At 61.4% G+C, this 22,425-nt stretch overlaps 1 protein-coding gene across 2 annotated transcripts; it reads left to right on the top strand.

Moving 5' to 3' along the window:
• The first annotated feature begins 2,465 nt into the window (after positions 1-2,465).
• On the top strand, positions 2,466-15,646 carry KLF15 (KLF transcription factor 15). Of its 2 annotated transcripts, none has more exons than XM_082663681.1 (3): positions 2,466-2,615; positions 6,750-7,850; positions 14,627-15,646. In XM_082663681.1, exons 2-3 carry the CDS (start codon positions 6,775-6,777, stop codon positions 14,787-14,789), a joined length of 1,239 nt encoding a protein of 412 aa, XP_082519807.1. In that variant the 5' UTR covers positions 2,466-2,615; positions 6,750-6,774; the 3' UTR covers positions 14,790-15,646. The 2 variants fall into 2 exon arrangements, with proteins under 2 accessions (XP_082519807.1, XP_082519808.1); XM_082663682.1 differs by lacking the exon at positions 2,466-2,615 and adding an exon at positions 5,158-5,541.
• Positions 15,647-22,425: the final 6,779 nt, after the last annotated feature.

Genomic DNA, 22,425 nt, shown 5'->3' with positions numbered 1-22,425 from the left:
GGCCAAGGTAGTGCTGGAGTGGCGGGGAGAAGGGGCCAGGTAGGAGGCACCTGTACAAAGCAGCTCCCTGGCACCTAGTCAGGGGCGTTCTGGGTCTCTTTGGGGACAGCTGGTCTCCTAATTTCGCCAGTGACCGACTCCTTAACCTGTTTGGCCTAGATTCCTCAGCACTGTTTAATTTCTCTCAAGCTGACCATGCTTGCTTTAAGTCTTTCAGAAATTCATTCATTAATTCAACAATGGAGCACTTACTGTGTGCTTGGTGCTGGAGATATGAAGGGACCAAACGGACAGAAATCACCGCTTTGGTGGAATTTACACTCTATTGGAGCAGACAAAAAGCAAATGAAACAAAATGCAAAATGTATAACATGTTAGCAGGGAATAAGTACCAAGAGGAAAATTCAACAGGATAGGGAAAGAGGAAACATTAGGGAGAGTGTGAACATGTTAGACTGGGTGGTCGAGGCAGGGCTCCCTGAGAAGGTAACATTTGAACGGGTGATAGAGCCACGGGGGAAGAGCTTACAAAGGCAGCAGACAGCAAGTGCAAAGGCCCTGAGGTGGGATTGTGCCTGGTATGTCGGAGGGGCCACAAGGGGCCATTGTGGTGGGAGGGATGTGAGCAAGGGGGAGAGGAGTACAGGGAAGGTTGGGGTCAGGATGGGGGCCGACCCTGTAGAGCACTGAAGGCAGTGGTGAGGGGGGAGCCATGGAATGTTCTGGTCAAGAAGGGACATGATCTGACTCAGGTTGTAACACAGCATCTTGGCTGTTTTTCAGTTTCTTTTTTTTTTCTCCAGTTTTATTGAGATATAATTGACACATGTCACTGTATAAGTGTAAGGTGTACAACATAATGGTTTGACTTACGTATTTTGTGAAATGATTACCACAAAATAAGTTTAGTTAGCCTCTCATATGAATACAATAAAAGCAAAAGGAGAAAAAAAAGGTGTTTCTCCTTGTGATAAGAACTCTTCGGATCTACTCTCTTAATGACTTCCATATATAACACACAGCAGTGCTAATTATATTTATCATGTTGTACATTACATGCCTAGTACTTACTTCTCTTATACCTGGAAGTTTGCACCTTTCGACCACCTTCCTCTAATTCCACCCCTCACCTTCCTTTGATAAATTTGATCTCTTTTTCTATCATTTTGTTTTTGTTTCTGCTTTAGATTCCACATACAAGTGAGACCATACAGTGCTTGTCTTTCTCTGCTCAGCTTCTTAACTAGCCTGTGCCGAAGCTTCCTTGTGTGCTGAAGCTATGGATGTGTCTTTGTTTCCAAGCTTCTTCTGACTTTTCAGTGTGATTTTCACCAAAGAGATGGGGGACACTGGCCTGAGAGTGTGTGAGGAGCAAAGGACCAATGACAGGCGACAAGGCAGTGAGCTTGAACCCTCCAGACCTCCGTCTCTTCTATAGGAAAGGGTGAACTCCGTCTGTTCTGCAGCTTCTGGCCACGGCCTCCATGAACGTTCGGGCAGTGCAGACAGCATCATTATCATCATCATCCTCGACGCTAGCGTCCTCCAAACCCACCGGCCAAGCCCCAGTTTGGCCCCTCGTGGTAGCAGGAGCTGCATCCCTGGCACTGCTGTGTGCGCGGGGACGGCCCCGGGATGCAGGATCCAGTGCCCGGCATGTACTTGGGAGCCCAGACCCACAGCCTTCCAGAGAGCCTGGACAGGTCCTGGCTATCAGTTGCGGTTCTAGCAGTGTTCTGGGGAGGAACGGAAACGCTCTCCGCCTCCAGAGCCAGGAAGGGAAAGGATGCAACTCCGTAGAAGGCGCTCTCTGCCCACCAGCCTGGTTGCCCGGAAGATGCCTTCTCGGGGCAGACGGACGGGCTTGCTCACCCCTCATCCCTGCTTACCAGCTGTGTGCTGGGAGGACCACGGCCTCAGAGTCCTTCTCTTCATCTGTAGAATGTTGCCTGAGGATCCGACAGGTGTGGTTAAAGGGCGCGCTGGGTGAGCGGCACCCTCAGCTCACGTGTCTCCTGGGCCGCTCACTCTGCGCCTCGTGCTTCCTGTCCCCGAGGGGCTGCTGCGGACTCCAGCGAGCGCGCTCTCCCGAGGGAGCGGGAGGCTCACCTGGCCGGACACCCGCCCGCATCTCTCCAGCAGCGTCCCCGACAAGTCCTGGCTTTACCTGTTGGCCCGCTCGGGGTTGCAGGTGGGAGCCGGGGAGAGCGGGTCGGGCCGGGGCTGCCCCGCGGCGCCCACCCCGCGTGGGCCCTTCTCGGAGCCCCACGTTCTCACCTGGGCTAGAGCCTCGGGAACGGACACCGCGGCCGCCGCGAGTCCACTGCGAAGGGAGGGGGCCGGAGGGGGCGGGGCCGGGGCGCGTGACGCGCGGCGCTGGCCAATGGGGCGCGCGCCCGGGGCCGAGCCTCCTGCGAGCCTTCGCGGCGCCCGCCGCGTCACGTGAGCCCGGGAGTGAGCGCCGAGCGGGCGGCGGCGGCGGGGGCTCCGCCGCAGCGACGCGGGCCGGGGCGACCAAGAGCGAGTGCAGGACGCGCGGCCGCCGCCCCCAGCGCAGCCCGCAGGGCCCCGGGACCGCCGGGCCTGGCCGCCGGCCGGCCGTGCGCCGAGTTCAGGTGGGAGCGGCGCGGCGAGGACGGACGCGAGTGGACCGGGCCTGGCGCGCAGGGGGCTGGCGGGGCGCAGGGGAGCTCGGGGGGCGCGGGCGGGCCTCTGCACGCCAGGCCGGGCGCCCGCACGGCTGTCCCAGGCTCCTCGTGAGCGTCGGAGGAAATGTCGGAGGAGCGGGGTAGCCCCGCGCGGGGCCGGGGGCGGACAGGCTGGTGGGTCAGCGACCCCACGTGCCCACCGGCACTTTCCCCGCGCGGCTGGCCCGCTGCCTAGGCGCCTGGCCCCGCGTGTCCGTGCGCGTCTCGCGGGCCGGCCTCCCATATGGCGGGCGCGACGGGGCCTGCGGGCGGGCGGGCGGGCGGGCGCGCGGCGGGGAGGGGCGGAGGGGTTACTGTCGGTCACCGCAGCCGGCCCGCGGGAGGGGGCGCGGGCCGAGGGCTCGGTGCCCCGCGGGCGGCGCCCCAGGCTCCCCCTGCCCCCCTTTCCCACACACGTTCCCACTCACGCGGGGACACCACGCGGCTCCACGCGCGAGCGTGTCGCGGACGCCCCTCCCGGCTCTCACCACGGCCCGCACACGCAGTCACACGGCGGGAACTCGCACCCCCGCGCGGTTAGCGGAGCGGGGAAGCCACCCCGCTCGCCGCAACGGTCCGCTCGCTCTCTCTCCCCTCGGTCGGCCCCCTGTGGACCTCCCCCCACCCCCGCTGTTTTCTGGCCCGGGTGACAAAATCCCCAAGTGCCTGAGCCCCTGAAATCACTTCCCCTCAAGGGCCGGGTGGCTCGTGGGGAGCCCCGCCGCCCCACAGGTGCGAGGACGCTGGGCTCGCGACTTTGGGGCCTGCGGGGCGGCGCGGGAGTGGAGACTCTTATTTTGAAGGGCGGCCCCCGCCCGCCGCCCCCGTGATTTTCACGCTGACCCAATGGAAGGCCCTTGGCCGGCGCTGGGCTTGTTATCAATTACATGTTGTTCCTGCAGCCGCTGTGTCCCCGGGAGGATAAACAGCAGGCCTGGCCGGGCCGGGGAGGGGCGGAGTCCGGAACAGGGCGTCCCTCCCCCTGCACGCAGCCTGCGTCTCTCGCCGTGCCACGTGCTGCTGTGTTTCAGGGCCGGCGCCCGGCACCCCGCAGCCCCTACTGGGCTCTCAGTGCCTGCGTCCACCCAGGCCGATGAGCCCTGCGTTAGGACCCAGGCGGTCGGCTGCTGCTTCCCCACCCCGGCCCCAGCCCTTTCACTCAGTCAGCAAAGTTCTGCCAGGTCCTGTTTCAGACTCTGGGGTAACAGTCAGAACGGCTTATATTCTGGTGGGGAGGTAGACAGAAAATGAGGTACACAAATACATAACTAAGATAGTTTCAGGCAGTGGCGACTGTTAGGAAGACTGCGATGTGGGGTGGTGTAACCGAGGGTGATCAGGGAGGTCCCACGGGGAGTGACTTATGAGCTGAGATCTAAATAAGGTACTCCCTCCTAGAGTGCTGGGGAAGAGGGGTCCACGGAGGGGAAACAGCCAGGGCCCTGGCCTGAGGCCATGAAGCTGGTGAGCTTGGGGCACAGCCAGTGCGAGCGGGGCAGGTGGAGCTGAGGTCTGGGGCGGATGGGCAGGGTCCAGATGCTGGGCTGCTGGGACGAGATTGGGTCCCATTTCCTTGGGAATCTGTAAGTTTCCTCCTACCCCGCCCTACTCTACTTATTTATTTCCCCCTCTATTTCTTTGGTATCATTTAATCTGTGAATACCTCAGTTTATATCTCTAAAATGTAAGGCGTCCTTTGAAAAGTGTGTAGCAACCACAATACATCATCACAGTTAAAAATATTAACTGTAATTCCTTAATATCATGGAATATTCAGTTAGTGATCACATTTCAGGGGAGAGTTTCAAGGGCAGGAACACGGCCCAATCTGCCCCTTACCGCCTCAGTCCTGGTTCCAGGAAGGCTGGAGTCCCCGGATTCCTAAGCATCACAGCAGAGGGGCAGAAAGACCACATACTCACCCACTGAGGCTAACCCTGAAGACTAGTCCTGACGGGCATCTGCATGGACGCCTGCCCCTGTAGTGAGTGCTCAGCGTGTGTTAGCTCATTGGTGGTACAAAAACCCAGGAACTAGGCACAGTTGGCAGGATCCCCATCCAAAACATGGCACAGAGAGGTTGTGCCACCTGCCCAAGGTCACACAGCTGGTAAGTTGCAGAGGCAGGAGCTCAGCGTGGGCGACGGGGGAGGGGGGGGGTCTCAGGCTGAGTGTGGACTCTGTTCTTCACATTATCTGGCATTTTCATTCCTTCTCAGCACCCTATTTGGTGAATAGTGTATGTTTTTAAACTCCCAGTTTTAAATGCTTAGCTGAATATTTAAAACCAAAAGGCCAAACGTTCTCCTGCAAAACTGCCCTGGGTGCAAACTTGTCACCTTGCCTTAGCTTCCTGGACACGGTCATCAGAGCATGGAACAGATGGGAAAATGAGGTTTGGGAGAGCGAGGCCTTGCCCAAGGTCACTAATGATGACCTGGCTCTGGGAGGTCCCTGCCCCTGGTTGGGCCTGTTGACCGTTGGGCAGTGCTGGGTGCCAGGTGCAGGACTGGTGCTCGCGACAGAGCAAGGGGGTGGGTGCAGACGTGATGCCAGGGAGCAGAGGCTCTTTCCTCAACCTCAGCAAACACCCCGCTATGGTCACTGGGTGGGGACAAAGGTCCGCAGAGGTGGCCCTGTCACAGCCAGACACTGTTGACTCTCCTTGGACACCGGACCCAGCATGGCCTTCAGCTTCCCCCTCTCCTCTCTGCTGACGTTCTCTGAGCCCCTCCTGGGCACCAGCTGCCTCACCAGGAGCTGGGGACACAGCTGCGACCCGACGGCCCAGCCTGCCCTCATGGAGCCCCTGGTCCAGTAGGGAGACGGGCATGAGCTGGGCCTTCCTGAGGTGGTGAGTGATCCACGGGGTGCAGCCCAAGGGGTCTTATTTTCCATGCAGCAGGCAGTTGTGAAGTCAAAGGAGATAATAGCTGGGCTCTGGGACCTGGGTGCCTTTTGCTCCCTCGGGCTACCGCCACAGGGCCTGGCCCTTGCACCGCTAGGAAAGCCCCGGGGAAGGTGCCGGCCCCGTTGAGAGCGTTTTGTGAAGGCCTGTCCCTGCCTTCCCTGATTCACAGAGCAGGCAGCTGAGACAGGAGGGGTCCAAGAACTGGAGGGTGGGGGGCTGTCCCCCTTCAGATGGGGAAACAGCCTGTGAGGGCGTCTAATTTTTTGCCTCCGACTAGACTTGCCTGATTAAAATACAAACTGCCCAGTTATATTTGCATCTCAGATGAAATAATTCTTTAATATAAGCCTGCCCCATCTAACGTTTGGACACACATATTAAAAGTTGTTCAGGGCTTCCCTGGTGGCGCAGCCGATGCAGGGGACACGGGTTCGTGCCCCGGTCCGGGAGGATCCCACATGCCGCGGAGCGGCTGGACCCGTGAGCCATGGCCGCTGAGCCTGCGCGTCTGGAGCCTGTGCTCCGCAACGGGAGAGGCCACAACGGTGAGAGGCCTGCGTACAGCAAAAAAAAAAAAAAAAAGTTGCTCATTCTTTAGAATCTGAGTTTCAGGTTTAACTGGGTGGCCTTTATTTTTATTTGCTTAATCTGGAAACCCTACCCAAGCTGCAGCAGCACGGGGTCAGAGGGCAGGTGGCCATTCTCCTACCCCCTCCAGTGATTCTGCAAGAATGAGGCTGAGGTCGGTTGTCCTTGGGATGGCAGTGACTCTGCTCAGCTGGACGGGGGTGCCGCCTGGCTGTTCGGGGTGCCGAGGGCCTCCTCACACGCTCACCCTCTCCCTCCCGTGCACTCACACCCAGTCACTTGCAGACACACGCATGTTCCTTCCCAGAATTGTTCTGGAAAATCTCTGTGCAACCACAAGAGCCGGGTTGTGCAATGGGCTTGGAGAGCACTTTTGCAAACAGGTGGTGCAATTTCAGAAAACACTCTTGCAGACAGAGTTCTCCCGTGAGCCAGGATGGACGCAGGACCCAGATGTTCGGCTGTGGGCGGCTGTGGCCGGCCACAGAGTGGGGTCAGGCGCCCCCAAGGTGGCGGGTGAGCGCGCTGCCCTCCTGACTGGGCCTCCTCCTTCCTCTCCGCAGCCGCCCCCAGCACGGCTAGGCCAGCATGGTGGACCACTTGCTTCCAGTGGACGAGACCTTCTCGTCGCTGAAGTACCCCGTTGGTTACCTGGGTGACAGGCTGGCCGGCGGACGGGCATACCACATGCTGCCCTCGCCCCTCTCGGAGGACGACAGTGACGCCTCCAGCCTCTGTTCCTGTGCCAGCCCTGACTCGCAAGCCCTTTGCTCCTGCTACGGTGGCGGCCCCGGGGCCGAGGGCCAGGACAGCATCTTGGACTTCCTGCTGTCCCAGGCCACGCTGGGCGGCGGCGGCAGTGGTGGCAGCGCTGGGGCCAACGGCGGCCCCATGGCCTGGGGGACCTGGCGGAAAGCACCGGCACCTGTGAAGGGGGAGCATTTCTCCTTCCCCGAGTTTCCTGTGGGAGACCCCGATGACGTCCCGAGGCCCTTCCAGCCCACCCTGGAGGAGATCGAAGAGTTTCTGGAGGAGAACATGGAACCAGGGGTGAAGGAGGCCCCAGAAAGCAACAGCAAGGACTTGGAGGCCCGCGGCCAGCTCTCTGCCGGGCCACACAGGAGCTACCTCCATCCTGGGGCCAGTGGGAGAGAGCGCTGTGCCCCCCCGCCGGGAGCTGGTGTGGGCGGCAGCCAGAGCGCGGGTGGGGGTCCCGCCCCCGACGGCCCCATCCCCGTGCTGCTGCAGATCCAGCCGGTGCAGGTGAAGCAGGAATCTGGCGCCGAGCCCGTCTCCCCCGGGCAGGCCGCTGAGAGCGTCAAGGTGGCCCAGCTCCTGGTCAACATCCAGGGGCAAACCTTCACGCTGGTGCCCCAGGCAGTGCCCTCCTCCAGTTTGAACCTGCCCTCCAAGTTCGTGCGCATCGCCCCTGTGCCCATCGCCGCCAAGCCCATTGGGTCGGGACCCCTGGGGCCCGGCTCCGCCGGCCTCCTCATGGGCCAGAAGTTCCCCAAGAATCCGGCGGCAGAACTCATCAAAATGCACAAGTGTACTTTCCCCGGCTGCAGCAAGATGTACACCAAAAGCAGCCACCTCAAGGCCCACCTGCGCCGGCACACGGGGGAGAAGCCCTTCGCCTGCACCTGGCCGGGCTGCGGCTGGAGGTCAGTATGGCGGCGGCAGGCCGGGTGTCTCCACGCTCCCGGCTGTGCTGTCGAGGCCACGCTCCCCACCCTTAGATAAGGCTGCTTAGGAAGGGGAGAGAGGGGTGGGCAGGGGCAGGGCCAGAGCTGGCACACCGCCCAGAGGTTTTCTGGTGCCTCCAGATCCCTGGTCTGCAGTCTCACGGTGACCAGGTAAGGCTGCGCCCGTGCTGGAGGAGAGGGGCTGGGCCACGCAGAAGGGCTCTCGTGGTAGTGACAGGGCAGCTCAGAATAGTGCAGGGCGGCTGCAGCCGTGTGCACCGCTCCTCGTGCCTCGGGGTGCCCCCAAGGGTAAGTACCACCCTTACTCTCCTTTACGGCTGAGTAAGCAGAGGCTCAGAGCAGCTAAGTAACTTGCCCAAGGGCGCGCCACTTTGCAGAAGGGACTTGAAGCCAGGCGTCAGATCAGAGAAGTCACAGCCCGACCAGAGGCGCCAGCTGTCTTTACAGGGTCCTGGGGCACCTAGGCTGTGCTCCGCACGGGGTACCTGGCGATGGGTTTGGGAAGCCAGAAAGGCCAAGGAAGAGCGAGGACCAGGCTAGGGGTGCTGCACCGTGGGCGGGGACTCCTTCCAGGCTCTCGACTCTGTGGCACCGCGGGGGGAACCGGCTCTCCAAGGGGTGGGGGTGGGGGCGGCACCGTGGGGGAACCAGCTCTCCAAGGGGTGGGGGTGGGGGCAGCACCGTGGGGGAACCGGCTCTCCAAGGGGTAGGGTGGGGGCTTGCCCAGGGTTCCCCAGCCCATGAGAGGCCGAGCTGGGCGGCACCCTTGTGGCTCTCCCCCAGGCCCCCGGGGGGCCCACCTTCTCGGAGGGCACGTCCACCTTTTCCTGAAGCTCAGGCAGCAGGTCGGGAGCCGACACGCTCAGGGGTGCCCCCGGCGGCTCTCCCCTGTTTAGGACACCCTCCCTGCAGGAAGCTGGCTTGCCCAGGAGGTGCGTGTGCTGCCAACACAGTCTGGGTCTTGACTGGTGCAGCTTCCGTGTGTGTGTGTGTGTGTGTGCGTGTGTGTGCGTGTAACAACAGGCACGCTCTTCCGTGTGCAGAACCGGACCTCACGAGGGGCGTGTGGCTGTGTGTGCGGGCTCGTGTGTGCACCTTGCCGTCTCCACGTGGGTCTCTGCTGCGTGACCAAATGTGATGGTGCGTGTGCGCGTGGCACGTTTGTACCCTGGGCGTGTGTGTGCGTGGGTGCACGCAGCGCACGGGGGACAGTTTGCAGCTTTTGTTTCCTGCTGGGATCTCATCTGAGAGTTGGCCCCCTGGGCAGAGGTGCTGGCCGCAGAGTCCCGGCTGGCCAAGGCTGTGGCGTGGCTGGGAGCTGTGACCTGAGTGTTGGATGTGATGCTGGCGGCCCCTCGCCATGGAGTGCTGAGCTGGCCAGAGAAGGGGCTTTTCCAAAGGCGCCCACAGACCTGAGGGCTTCTTCCAGAGCCCCAGCCCCAGCCCCAGCCCTGCGGGCCTCCCGCCTCCCGGCCGGGTGTACTTACGGGGCAGCTTGCGGGGCCTGTGGGCTGGCGGGGTGCCGTGTTCAGTGGTCAGACTCGGGGCCATGCAGGGGCTCAGCTGCAGGAGAGGGCGTCCTGACGCCTGGGGTGGGGCAGCTGGTGGCGAAGGTCGGAGCCCCAGCCCCGATCTGCCGCTCCCACCGTTGCCCTCCAGTGGTCCCCTGGGCGAGCCTCCGTCTCCCATCTGGAAAGTGAGGACTTGCTCCCTGCCACTGCCTGCCAGGGCTGTGCGTGCAGGGGTGCACAGCAGCGCCCCTTCCCAGGCGTTGTGCGGTCGCTCTCATACGAGGTCAGAGTGTGAGAAGGACCCGGAAGGGGCTCGGCCCGGCTTCCACGTGGGTGGCACTCCGGGTCAGAGGCACCCAAGACTCACAGGGCTCGGCCTGCGTTCTCCTCGTGGCGGGGCTAGGCTGTGGAGACGTGGGGCAGCCTCACGTTCCCGGCCACCGTCCCCGGCCACTGCTGACTGTTAGGAAGGGGCCTCTCCGCTCAGAGTGAGGCTGGGTGGAGCCGCAGGGCGGGAAGGTGTGGTCTTGGTCAAGGCCACCCGCCAGCCCGCTTCCCCAGGAGGAGAGGACCTGTGCCCTTCTGGGCTGCCCCAGAGAGTAGACGGGACACTCAGCCCACAGTGCTTTACAGCGGGGCAGACTCAGCCCCGGCACGGTGGCCTCAGAGGGACTGAGTTCCCCATGGGAGGAGCTGTATGGTGGGGACTCAGCTCTGCCACTGTCTGAGCCCTTGCACGGGTCTTGCCCAGGACCCCCTCGGCAGGGGCAGGCATGGTGGGTGCCTGGCACAGTGAGCTCTCCCCGGACCCCCCTGGGAGCCGTCCCTGCTGTCAGCCACTCCTGGAGCTTCTCCCAGGTCTGGGTCTGGCCTTCATGGTGTCACATGTGGCAGACGCACTGCCTGGCCGGAAGCTGAGGGCGCCTGCCCCTTGGAAGGGCTGTTTCTCCCCGGTTGGTCTTCAGGGATCCTGAACCCCTGGGAATGTGCACGTGACGTGAGTGTCCCTTAAATATGCTCATAGCCTCCAGCCGAGGGACAGAGGTAGAGGGAGTCCTTCCAGCAGTTGGGTGGGAGGATAGATGGGCTTTGGGGCAGCTCCATCGGGACAGGACAGGGGATAACATGACAGTCACCAGCTCACAAGCACTCACGGAATGCCAGGCACTGTTCTAAGACTCTCAGAGCTGGAATTCCCTCCACAGATCCCCATACTTGCTTGCATACTTCCTTCCACGGGGGGCTCATTACCTACCCTGGCCTTTAGGCCTACTTTGGTGCACTCAGGTTCCTGTCCAAACTCCTCATTCTGGCCCACGGGCACACGGTCTGCTCGCCAGCCTCCCCTCCGCAGCGCAGGCGTGCTCGGCCCTCTCTGTGCCCCGTGTCTCCGGGGTCTCCTTCAGTGGTAGCTGTCGTCAGTCTTGCGATGCTTCTGGCTTTGTCCTTCCCACGTCACGGGCTCTTTGAGGCCTCCCAACAGCCCCGTGATGTGTCGGCACCATCACATTTTACACAGCGGGACGCTGAAGCCCAGAATGATCAAGTCACGTGCCCGCCGGGACAGAGCACGACCCACCCACGCTGTGGCCAGCACAGTTCTCCCACATGCAGCCCCAGGCCCTCTCCCTCCCCCTGGGCACCTAATGTCAGTCATCTCTTCCCCAAGGCTGTCAGCTGCCGGGCCCCAGCGTATGGGCCGGGAGAACAGAGCGGAGGGGTGGCAACAGCGAAACAAAAGCTCCTGACGTGCTGCAAGGCCACGAGCAGGCATCAGCCTGTCGTCCCATTTTAGAGAGGGGGAAATTGCGGCCAGAGCGGTTCAGGAAGTTGTCCACTGTCACACAGCTGGTACGTGGCAGAGCCAGGCCCTCAGCCTGCCTGTAGCCTCAGGATGTCTCTGCAGCCCCCTCCACACCTCCAGTGGGGGGTGGACCTCGCCCTGAGCCAGGCCTGCCCTCCGTGTGGGGAGCTCACCGCCCCCAGACCCCTCCCTTCTTCCTGGTGGTCTTGGCGAGCAGTTGACCCTTCCTCCTCTGGGGCTGGTTCTGGCCGTGGCGTCGTGTCCTGTGCCCTGCCCTGCACACCTTTGGGCCGTGAACGGCGTCCCCCAAGGTCATCACTGGCCCAGGTCACCAACTGCCCCTTCCTGCGGTGTCTGGTCCTGAGCCCAGTACGCCCTCTTCTTTCCCCGTAGTGGCCTGGTTCCGGCGCCCTGGAAGGGGCTGGGGCCAGACTGTCCCTATTTGGATCTCACCATCCAGGAAGAGCTGTTTGCCACCTTCCCAGAGATTTCCTTGCTTCACTCCTGGACGCAGTTCCGTGCAGCGGGAAGTCCTGTTCATCCACAGAGAGTGCTCTCCTGCCGCAGCTAATAGGGATACTAACGACGTCCAGCAGCCCCACGTAGCGGGAGGGCCCAGAAGGAGGCTGGCAGGCTGAGGCTGCAGAGCCAGGGACAGCATCCGAAGCTGCGGCCCCGCTGCCACGACCCTTCCCTGCAGTCGCAGAGCCCGAGTGCTGTCGGGCAGGTCGCGCACTGCATGACCCTGGGGCACCGTTAGCCTGACCGTGCACAGCGGTGGCTTCCTGGCTGACGGAGGGGCGGCTCCGGAGCGTCCTCTGGACCCCTGCGCTTCCTTGGCCTGCACCCCAGCAGCACCGATCATGGTCGTGACTCAAGAGGGCCCAGCTCACAGCCGTCAAGCGATCGCCCTCCGCGCTCCTGGCCTCTGCACCCTCACGGTCCTTGCGGCCAGTCTGCCCCTCCCTGTGTCCAGGAGGAGCAGCCTCAGAGAGCTTGGTGACGTGCCCGGGTGGTCCAGGCAGTAGGTAGCAGAGCTTCCTGCCCACCTGGCCCCTTCCCGTGACGGCTGCCATATGGGAGAAAGTGGTGGGGGGGTGCGGCGGGGGGCTTCTCAGGGCCCCTGTGCTACAGGGAGAGGAGGGGGTGTGTGTCTGGGAACAGCTCTTCTCAGGCCTGGATGTCCCTCGGCTACCTGCCCCTCCCAAGCACCCCCCTGATGAGAGGCCGCTGTGGCCGTTGTGTCACCACTTTGGCCTCTGAGACAAGTCCTGGGAGGTGGGCAGGAATCCCAAGGACCTCACTGGACGGGAGAGGACGGACTCTGAGGCCCAGGACAGGTGGCGAGTTTGCTCAGGGCCACGCAGGCTCACCGTTGGGGTGGGGGGGCCTGAGCCATCTGGCCACCCCACCGGCTCTGGGACCCCAGCAAGCCCCTCGTCCCCTTCGAGCCCTCGCTGTGCTGGCGTCGGTCCAGGGAGGCCGGTCCCGGCTCCCTGGCCGGGAGGGTGCGTTGTTGGAGCCTTCGCCTGGGGCAGGCCTGGCTCCGCTGGGGGCAGGTGGCCCGGGCCCTGACGGCCAGGAGCCTTGATGCCGCTCCCCGCCTGCACGGGGCTGCAGTGGCGCACGCCGCCTGGCGCGGCTCTGTGGAGGAGGCCAGGCCTTCTGCGGGGAGCAGGGCAGGCAGGGCGCTGTGCAGGACCTTCGCTCTGGCCTCGGCTGCTCTGTCACTGGTGACCCTGGATCAGGGACTCATTGCTCTGAGCCTCAGTTTCCTCACCTGGCAGACGGGCCAGTTCCTTATTGGCAAAGGTAGCCAAGAGCACTGCTCTCTGCCTGCCCCGGTTGGCTCCCTGGGATGGGAGGTGGAGCGCCAGCCTCCAAGCACAGAAGCCTGGCCGCATCGCGCCGTGGGGCAGGACCCTGGCACCGGAGGGGCTGAGGGACGCCGGGCCGGGCTCCCCATCTGGTGCTGAGGCCCTCCTGCCCTCCACCTGAGCCTTCCCTGGGCTTGTGCTGCTGGACCGTCCTGGCCCTCAGCAGGCTGTGGGACCAAGGCTTCCACACACAGGGTCAGGCCCGAGGTGGGCTGCCAGTCCCGGCCTGGGCTGGGTGGGGGACAGCGGCTCCGGGCCGCCACGTCGCCTACCTCGCGCGTGGCCCACGGACAGGGCTGTTGGGCCGGGTGCTCCTGTTCACATGTCCTTACGTGTGCACGTGTTCACATATCCATCTTTGTGGTGTGCACACGTGTGAGTGCGTGCACCTGTGTTCATGCTGTGCACACGTGTGGCATGTATGTGTACGCAGTGTGCATCGTGTGCATGTGTGTTCTGGGGCAGGAGAGGACTGACTGACAGCTTCTATCCTCCCAAGGGCGCCGCCGTGTCCGCTCTTTCGCATAAATGCATGTACTGGACACCTACCATGCGCTGGCACTGGGCCGGCCATGGCGTGTATGTCTTTCGTCATGGAGCTGACGGTCTAGTGGCACAGACTGACATTCATCAAAAAGTTGAAAACTGAAGTTGCAACAGTGGCCAGGGCCAGAAAAGAGAAGTGCCCAGTGCCATGGGAGCTGAGGATGGGATGCAGTCCTGGAGGGCTTTCCTGAGGAAGTGACATTTGAGCTGCGCTCTAAGGGATGGGTCGGCGGGAAGAGCATTCCAGACAGGGAACAGTACAACAGTACGTGCATATGTCCTGGAGTGAGAGAGGCCAAGGGCAGGTCGTGTAGGCAGAGCACAGAGGAGGAGAGCGTGTGTAGGGAGGGTGGGGTCTCACTGCCTGGCCCAGGGTCGGGAGTGGGGAGAGCCTGGAGTGCCTGAAGTCAGTGACGACAGCTAAGCCCTGTGGTCAGCTCGGGTCCCCTAGCAGCTGCTTCTCCCCAGTGGCCTCTGGGCTCCCACGCTGGTGGGGGCCACAATAGGAAGGCTGCAGGGAAACCATTTAAACCCTCAGGAACACCTCGCAGGGGTGCAGTTTTGCTTGGGGACATCTCAGGGGGCCCAGCTTTTAGGAAAGTAGGGTCCAGGGGTCGTGGGGGCCAAGTCTGAGGGCCCTTCCTCTTCCGTGGCGGAAGCGACAGAGGAGCTGGGAGCTCCCTGCAGGGCTGGGCAGGGGCCTCGTCCCCGGGCCTGTCTCCTCTCGCGGGGGAGGGCTGCCCGTGCGGACACTCACAGGAGCCCCAAGTTCTGGTGTAAGGGGGGCTTGAGGTGCACCTGCAGTCGGGGGCCTGTGGGGTCACCAGCGGCCCTCAGGCCCCAGCACGGGCACAGGCCTGCTGTCGGCTGCTCTCGCCTCCCTGGAGGGGCCGGAGGGGCAGCGGGGGAGGGGGGGACAGCAACCCTCCCAGCGGACCCCGAGCGCTCCGGCCCGGGGGCTGCAGTGGTGCGGCCGCTCACCGCCCTGTCCCACAGGTTCTCGCGCTCGGACGAGCTGTCCCGGCACCGGCGCTCGCACTCGGGCGTGAAGCCCTACCAGTGCCCCGTGTGCGAGAAGAAGTTCGCGCGCAGCGACCACCTGTCCAAGCACGTCAAGGTGCACCGCTTCCCCCGCAGCAGCCGTGCGCCTCGGCCCTGACCCCGACCGGGCCGGAGCCGCCCGACCACCTGCCCCGCCCGGTACTTTGTAGCAACAAGTTATTGGCCTCCTTCAGAGGGACTTGTCGTCTTCCAGGCCACCTTCTGGGGCCCGGGGATGCGGACCCAGGCCTCCACCCGCCCCCGCCTGGGGGGGCCCGGAGGCGGCCTGGGGGCCCTAGTGCCTTCCTGCGGCCCGGCCGCTCTCCCGCTGGGCTCCCCGCCTGGGCCAGGGCTAGCGCTCGATTGCTGGGGCCGAAGACGTGTGCAGTTTCGAAATGTCAGTTCCCGGAGGGAGCCGTGCTGGGAAGAAGGAAGTAGGCCAGACGTCCGGGGCTGCAATGGAGTGTGAGCGTGGCTTTGTCCAAGATGCCTCCCTTGGGCTGACCCCTGGAGGCTACGGTGGGGAGCTCTGGGGTGCAGGACCTGGCCTCCGGGTGGATGTGGGATTGGGGGACAAGCCCCCTCTCAGCGAGGTGGCAGTGCATGTGCTTGAGTTAAGTGTGCAGGGCAGACGGACAGATGCAGGTCTGCCCCAGGGCGACGGTACCGGTGTGGCTCAGCCCCTCATCCTGTTTCCAGACAAATCCAGACGGCAGCCTCCAGGGTCACCTTCAAGAGGAGAGGGGAGCCGCTGCGTTGCGTGTGGAAGAGCTAGATAGAGCCTCCCAAAACCCTGATTTAGAAACGCATTCCTTATTTTGTCTAGAAATTAACATCAAATGAACTAGCTTGTTCTGAGAGGTTATTTCACATCCTATGAATGTATGTAAATAAAGTGTACATAGGCGCCGCTACAGCAAATCTTTTAATAACATGTCAACGTTGTGTAAATTGGAAATAAAATCTATAAGCTGGTGTACATATGTTACAGTTATATATATTTTCTTTGGTCCTTCATAAAAATATATTTACTTTGCCAATAAAAAGAAAAAAGACCTTGATAACTGTGGCATTCGTGTGCTGCTTCCCTCTGCTCTGCCAGGAACGGGCGTGATTTGGGGCTGAGTCTCCGTGTCTGCATCACTCAGGGGACCGTGGCGTGTACCCGGAGGGATACAAAGGCTGCTTGGGTGTCCAGCCCCTGGTCCAGGAGTGCAGGGTCCCCACAGCCCCACTTCCACACCATGGGCTGGGTCTCTGCTCGTTCTGGTTTCCTGGAGGGCTGCCTCCCTTCCACAGACCCACGGCCGCCCCATCCCAGCATCACTGTGGGAAGAGACCGCAGGCCAGGTCCAGCGCACAGGGCCACCGCTCCCGAGTTCCTGTCTGAGACCCTGGCTTGGTACTTCCCACCTTGTGTGCATGGAGCATGTATCATGCACTTACCGTGTGCACCGTGGCGGGGGTGTGGAGCAGACCGTTTCCCCCCTCGAACCCCTCCAGGAGATGGCACGTCATGTCCACTTGCGATTTCTGAACCAATTAGGAGTCTTGACCAGGCGGAGGCAGACGCTGGAGGTGGGGGGGCGCGTGGAGGGGGGGATGGCCAGTGCATGGGGTTAGGCTGCCGCCTCGACGCAGCCCAGCTGCTCCGAGCTCTGGGGAGATGAGGTTGAGGCCTGGACCCATCTGCACGCCCTGGCGGGCTGGGAGCAGGGCCGGCGGGGACCAGAGAGCAAGGAGGGGCCGAGAGCTAGCAAGGAGGGGCAGGGCAGCCGCATTGGGCACCACAGCGAGAGGGCTGCCCAGTTCTCTGTCCACACGACGTGGAGGCCGTCCTTTCCCGGGGCCTGAGGCACGTCGGGCAGGGGGCTCTCAGTGACACCCTCGGACCTGGAGCAGGTGGCGAAGCTCCGTGGGTTTGCAGCGGAGAGGTGGAGCAAGGCGTGTGCGTGTGTACGTGTGCATGTCTGCACGGGTACTCTGTGCATTACTGAGGTGGAGGCCATCGTCCCCGCTGACCTGGGAACCTCTCGCTACAGCTGTCTTTCCTGTCGGTGCAGCGGGCAGGTGTGCCCAGCACAGCACAGACCATCTGAGAATGGGCACCCCATCCCGACTGGCCCTGGTCCTGGGGAAAGGACTCGGCCTTGTGACCTCTGCCCTCTGACCCTGACCGGACGTACTCTCTGTGGCCAAACATGCTGTGGGGAAGCGAGGCATTGATTTCCAGGTGCATTAACGTAGAGCTTTCTTCATCCATAAAGAAGCAGTGGAGCCTAGATAAGAGGGCCACGGGCCACCGGGATGGTCACACTGGAGGAGCCCGTGAGCACACAGACGTGTGGGGCTGGGCGCTGACCCGGGACACCGCTCACCTGCTCTCGGTGTCTGTCCCCAACAGCCACCCACTCAGAGCCGCGGCCCCCCGGCTGGCCCTCTGTCCGGGCCGAAGCCAGGCTGGCCGTGTGTGCCGGGTGGTGAAGCCATCACCCTCTGCCTGGGCTCCAGACCCCCTTGGGCGTCTGCGCTGGCCGGGGGCGCGGAGGGGAGGGACGGTGGTGACGAGGACCCCCTCTTGATCCTCGCCCACCCTCTGGGGGAGTTTCTTGAGCCTCTTGACCCCGCAGAACGGGCGTGACAGCCCCAGGTGGCAGTCTGGTGCTGACAGAACAGCCACGAAGACCCTTTCCAGGGAGTGAGCCTGAGCCTTGGCCGGACGGAGGGCCGGGAGCCGGGCCTCAGTTGTCCTGTGCCGTGGCCCCTGGCAGCGCCACAGAGTCCAGAGCGCTGTGGAGGCGCCTGGCTTGGCCACCTCTGGGGGACCCCCGCCACCACCTTTGTCACCCTTTGTGACTTGTGTGGCCGGAAGAGGAGTGTTTTTCTTGGCCTGCAGGCCCAGTGTGCCCACAACAGTTCGTAATAGGAATCTGGAAGGTTGCGGAGCAGAGAGCCAGCCTGAGCAGCCCGGCACCGCCCGGCCCTGCATGGGGCCATCCCGCACGGCGGGCAGAGGCTGGGGAGGCACATCTCCGGAGACCGTGCCAGGCAGCGTGGGCTGGGCTGCCGTAACAAAGAGACCCCAGCACCGCGGAAGTGTATTTTTCTCCGTTGAAACAGCCCTGAGGCTCCCGGGCACCTTCTTCGTTGCCCTCGAGCCTGGCGCCCCGGGGGCCCCGCGCCCGCCCACAAAGAGCAGTCCAGGGCTTGTGCTCCCCACACACAGCACAGGCCTGTCCGCTGATGTCCCCTCGGCCAGGATTAATCACACAGCCTCATTCGCTGCAAGGAAAGCTGGACAACATAGCCTTAATCTGGCAGGTTCTGAGCACAGCTAAATTTGGGGCTTCCATGACGGGGAATGGAGCGCAGGGGAGGGGTGCGGCTTCGGCCACGCACCCGCCCAGCGGGTAAGTCGTGGTGGCCCCGTGGCTTTGTCCACGTTCTCAGAATGGGTGTCACAGCAGGTATGGGTCCACCAGTCAGGCCTCCAGAGACAGCAGGGTGTCACGAGGGGAAACCCTGCAGGCGCTTTGTGTGACAAGCACGACCGCAAACGGCAGGTCCCTGCCTCATACGGACGAAAGTAAACAAGAAACAAACCCTGTGATGTCACCATCGTCTATGCCTGGAGGGGCCCAGAGTCCATACAAGTGCCACGGGGTTGGGGGACAGAAGCAGAAAGGCCCGGGGTTGGGGCTTGCAGGGGTTGTAGCTCTCCTTATGCTCCATCGTTCAGGGTCCTGCAGGCCTGGGCAGTGGGCACAGCAGAGGAGCTGCCGGGAAGGGGCCTGCTCTCTGCTCGGCAGCCGTGGGACGGGGGCTCTGAACGGCGTGTGAGGGCCCGATCGTGGGGCAAGGTCGGGCTCTGACAAACACCAAGGCTGAAAAGATCTTGCTGTATTTGAGGTCAGGCAAGAGGGATACTGGACGCCAGGGGGCTGTTAGGAACACACGGATGGTGGCCTAGAGAGCAGCGTTCAGAAGACAGAGACGCACACCTCGGAGGCCCACGGCGGGACCAGAAAGTCATCTGCGGAGGTTTCCTGTAGTCGCCAACAGGTGAAAAGTCCCGTGGCTCCTGGGAGGGCACGAAGAGATCCCAGGCAGAAACAGGAGAGCGCCAGGACGGGGTAGACAGAGCGATGGGAGGGATGAAGGGGCATCTCAAGGGAAGAAAAAGGGCAGCAGCAGAACCAAAACCTGCGGTAGGCGTGCTGCCCTGGAGACGAACTCACACAGACCTTCCAGAACCTGGTGGTGAACGAAGGAGGGACATGAGGGAGACAGCTGTGGAGGGCAGAGAGCAGGGGACTGAGAGCTGGCGGCTCCGGATCAGAGTCTGGGTCAACCGACATAGATACTGACGCATAACATGTATAACATACGAATATGTAACATGTAGGATACACTAATACACAACATATATAATACACGAATGCATAACATATGGCATACCCGTACATAACATAACATACTGATACCTAACACCTGTAATACACTAATAATAACATGTATGATACACTAATACACAATATGTATAATACACAAATATATAACACATGACATACAAATACATAACATATAATGTACTGGTACATAACATTGGTAATGTAGTAATACATGTATAATAAATACACTAATACGTAACATTTAATATACTGATACATAACGTATGTACTATACTAATATATAACACGCTAACATGTAACATATATACTAATATGATTACAATACACTGATATATAACTAAATGATATAACGATAATTTTAGCTCTGCCCACACATAAGGCAAGTGGAGAACCAAGACAATATCCCACCGGGGAGAGGGGGCCAGGGGAGAACGGCGGTGGGTCACAGAGGGGACAGTGGCGTCCAGGCTGGGTGAGCCCGCAGCCTCGTGGAACCTCAGGTACATCCCCCTGTGTGAAGGGCTGTGAGAAGATGCAGTAAGTCAGCACATTTGAAACAGCAGACTCGCTGCACGACCGACAAGAGAGCGACTCAGACGCCAAGGAGGGCGTCCAGCAGAGGAGCGTCCAGATAAGCACTCTGGGCTGGTACTCAGCTCAGGGGGAGGGGCCCTGGGGGCCTTGCAAGGGGAGCCCCTGTAGAAGGAGGTCTGGATGCTGAGACCCAGGAGGCTTCCAGCCGCCCTGGGTCCTTCCCCGGCCTGCTCATGCGCTCTGACCCCAGGAGCCGCGGGCGGAGACCCAAGCCTGGCCCCGGGGCTGCTCTTCCTGCTGGTTCCTGTGCCGGTTTTGTGAACAGGCCTCGACTCGGAGCTGAGCTAATCCTGTAAAACCCAGGGCAGCCTCAGAATGGGGTGGCTCTGGGAACAGTGAGGAGCGGGGTCTCCCAGCTTTGTCACAAGGTCGCGTCAGAGGCTGGCGGACCAAGACGCCTCACTGGAAACATCCGACTCCAGAGAGAAAAGGCAGCACGTGCTTGTGAGTCAATAACGGCAAGCGGCTTTTAAAATCTGAATGCAGACGCCAAATACTGTTACAGGAAGAGAAGCAAGTGTCCTCAGTGGACAGGTAGTCACGTTAAGCCAGTCTGGCTCCGGCCCAGTTAGACAAGCACCGGAAGGTGTGCAATGCTTGAGGTCTCCTGTCCTCCAGAGAAGTCTCTGCCTTGAAAAAAGCAATTTAGACCACATGGTTTACTTGTTCGTAGACTGTGCTCCACGGCACAGGATTTGCTATAAGCCCAAATCCTAGAATAAATATCACCACATTGAGCTATAAATTCTGGTTTCTGGGCACCATTTACTTACCAATTATATTTAATGGTAAATTATTTACCATTAATAAGCTTTTAGATTGTTCCCACGTGTTTGCTGCGATAAATAATGATATGAAACAGAACAGACTTTGCACACAGCTTCACACACAACTTTTAGTGGTGGGCTTGCTGGGTCAAAGGGCAGGCACATAACTTTTGCCAAATCATCATCCAAAAATCAACTGTGCTGGGAACATAATTTACTCACTCATTCATTTTATTATCTGTCTTCCGCACTAAAACATAAACTCCTCCGGAATAGGGGTTTTGCCTGTTTTGTTCAGTGCTGTGAGCCCAGCTCCCAGAACAAATATTTGTTGAGCAAATGACGTGGGTGGTAGCAAGAGCTTTTGCTAAAATTGACGGGATAAGATACAGAGGTTAAACATACTGTTTAAAGTTACACAGTTAGTGTGGTCGGCAGAATAATGGCCCCAAGGCTGTCCACGTGCTAATCTGCAGAACCTGGGAGTACGTTCCCTTACGGGGCACAGGAGCCTCCGCAGGTGTGACCAAGTTAAGGATCTTGACGCAGGGAGATACCCGGGATTATCCAGTGAGCCCGGGGTAATCACGTGGGTCCTTTCAAGCGGGTCAGAAGGAGGCGTGGCAATGGGGGCAGAGGTCAGAGGGAGAGGTTGGACGCTGCTATTCCGCCGGCTTTGCAGGTGGAGGAGGGGCCACAAGCCAAGGGACGCAGGCGCCTCCAGGAGCTGGAAAAGGCAGGAGACTTTCTGCCCTGGAGCCTCCAGGAGGGACCAGCCCTGCCGACGCCTTGATTCTAGGACTTCTGACTTCAGAAGTGTGAGCGGTCGTGGGAATGTGTTGCAGCGGCGGCAGTAGGAAGTCAATCCACGTAACCATGGAAGAATGAAAATAAACATGTAAGTCCCAAGCGCGAGCTGTGCAGAGGCGGGAAGGAGAGGGGAGGGAGCGGAGGCGGCTGAAGGTGCCTCTTTCACCTCTCAGGGCGCCGGTGGGGTCGAGTCAGCAGCTGCACGCGGGTTGTTTCGTTTCAGCTGCGCGTGGGGACCGAGCCCCTAGAAAAGGATGGAAAGCAAACACAGAATCCGCCCCCGACGCTGAGGCGGCGGGCGGGGCTGCGTGACCTCCGCGAACGCACCTGTGCAACCCGCTCTTGCACGGCACTCCGTAAAGGTGCGCGGACGCTCCTCGCGGCGGCGTCCACCCGCCCCCGCCCCCGCTCCCGCCCCCACCCCCACCCCCACCCCCGGGAGGTGCAACCGGGCGGTCGGAGTCGGAGCAGCGGCGCAGCGCCCGGCGCAGGTGCGCGCGGAGGGGGGCGTGGGCCACACCCCCTTCTCTCCTGGGGACCCACTTACGTCCTCACTCGGCCCCATGCGTGCGGCGCCGCCTGGCCGCGGGCTAGCCGGGTGCTTCTCTGCTAAACGTTCTGGGATGTTCACGCATGTGTTTTGAGCCTTCTGTATGCCTTGCAGATCTCTGTGTGTGCGGGGCGCAGCTCTGGCCGGGAGCCAAGGCCTGAGCGCTTTGAGGGGCTCCGCACCCCCAGGACGTGGCTTCTCCGCTGTGTCCCTGCTCCTGGAGCCTCAGCTGCCTCGTCGGGTCCATGGGGGTTGACAAGGACCCTTGCCAATACAAGCTTCAGGTTTCAGGGCGCCCATGGAGGTTACTCCTCTCGGACCTGCCACCAATGGGAATTGAGGCTCGGCTCCCCTGGGTCCAGTGTTGGGAGCGCTCAGAAGGCAGGGGGAGGTGAGGACCACCGACTGAGGCCTTGCCACCAGCTCCCGCCCTCTCTGGCTGTCACCTGCAGGGATAAGTTCCCCTCTCCCCCCACCCCGGGTCCCAGTCTGCTCACCTGCCCAGCAGGTATACTGGCTGCTGGGCCTTCCTGCCTTCCTGTGGGGCTGAGGGTCAAATGAAGGAATTGCAGTCCCGACATCGCCAGCGGGGTCTGCGGTGGACTGAGGAACTGGGCTGAA

The sequence above is a fragment of the Grampus griseus genome (genome assembly GCF_964374135.1).
Source record: "Grampus griseus genome assembly, chromosome: 10".
Classification (NCBI taxonomy): domain Eukaryota; kingdom Metazoa; phylum Chordata; class Mammalia; order Artiodactyla; family Delphinidae; genus Grampus; species Grampus griseus.
This window is presented reverse-complemented; position numbering and strand designations above follow the sequence as displayed.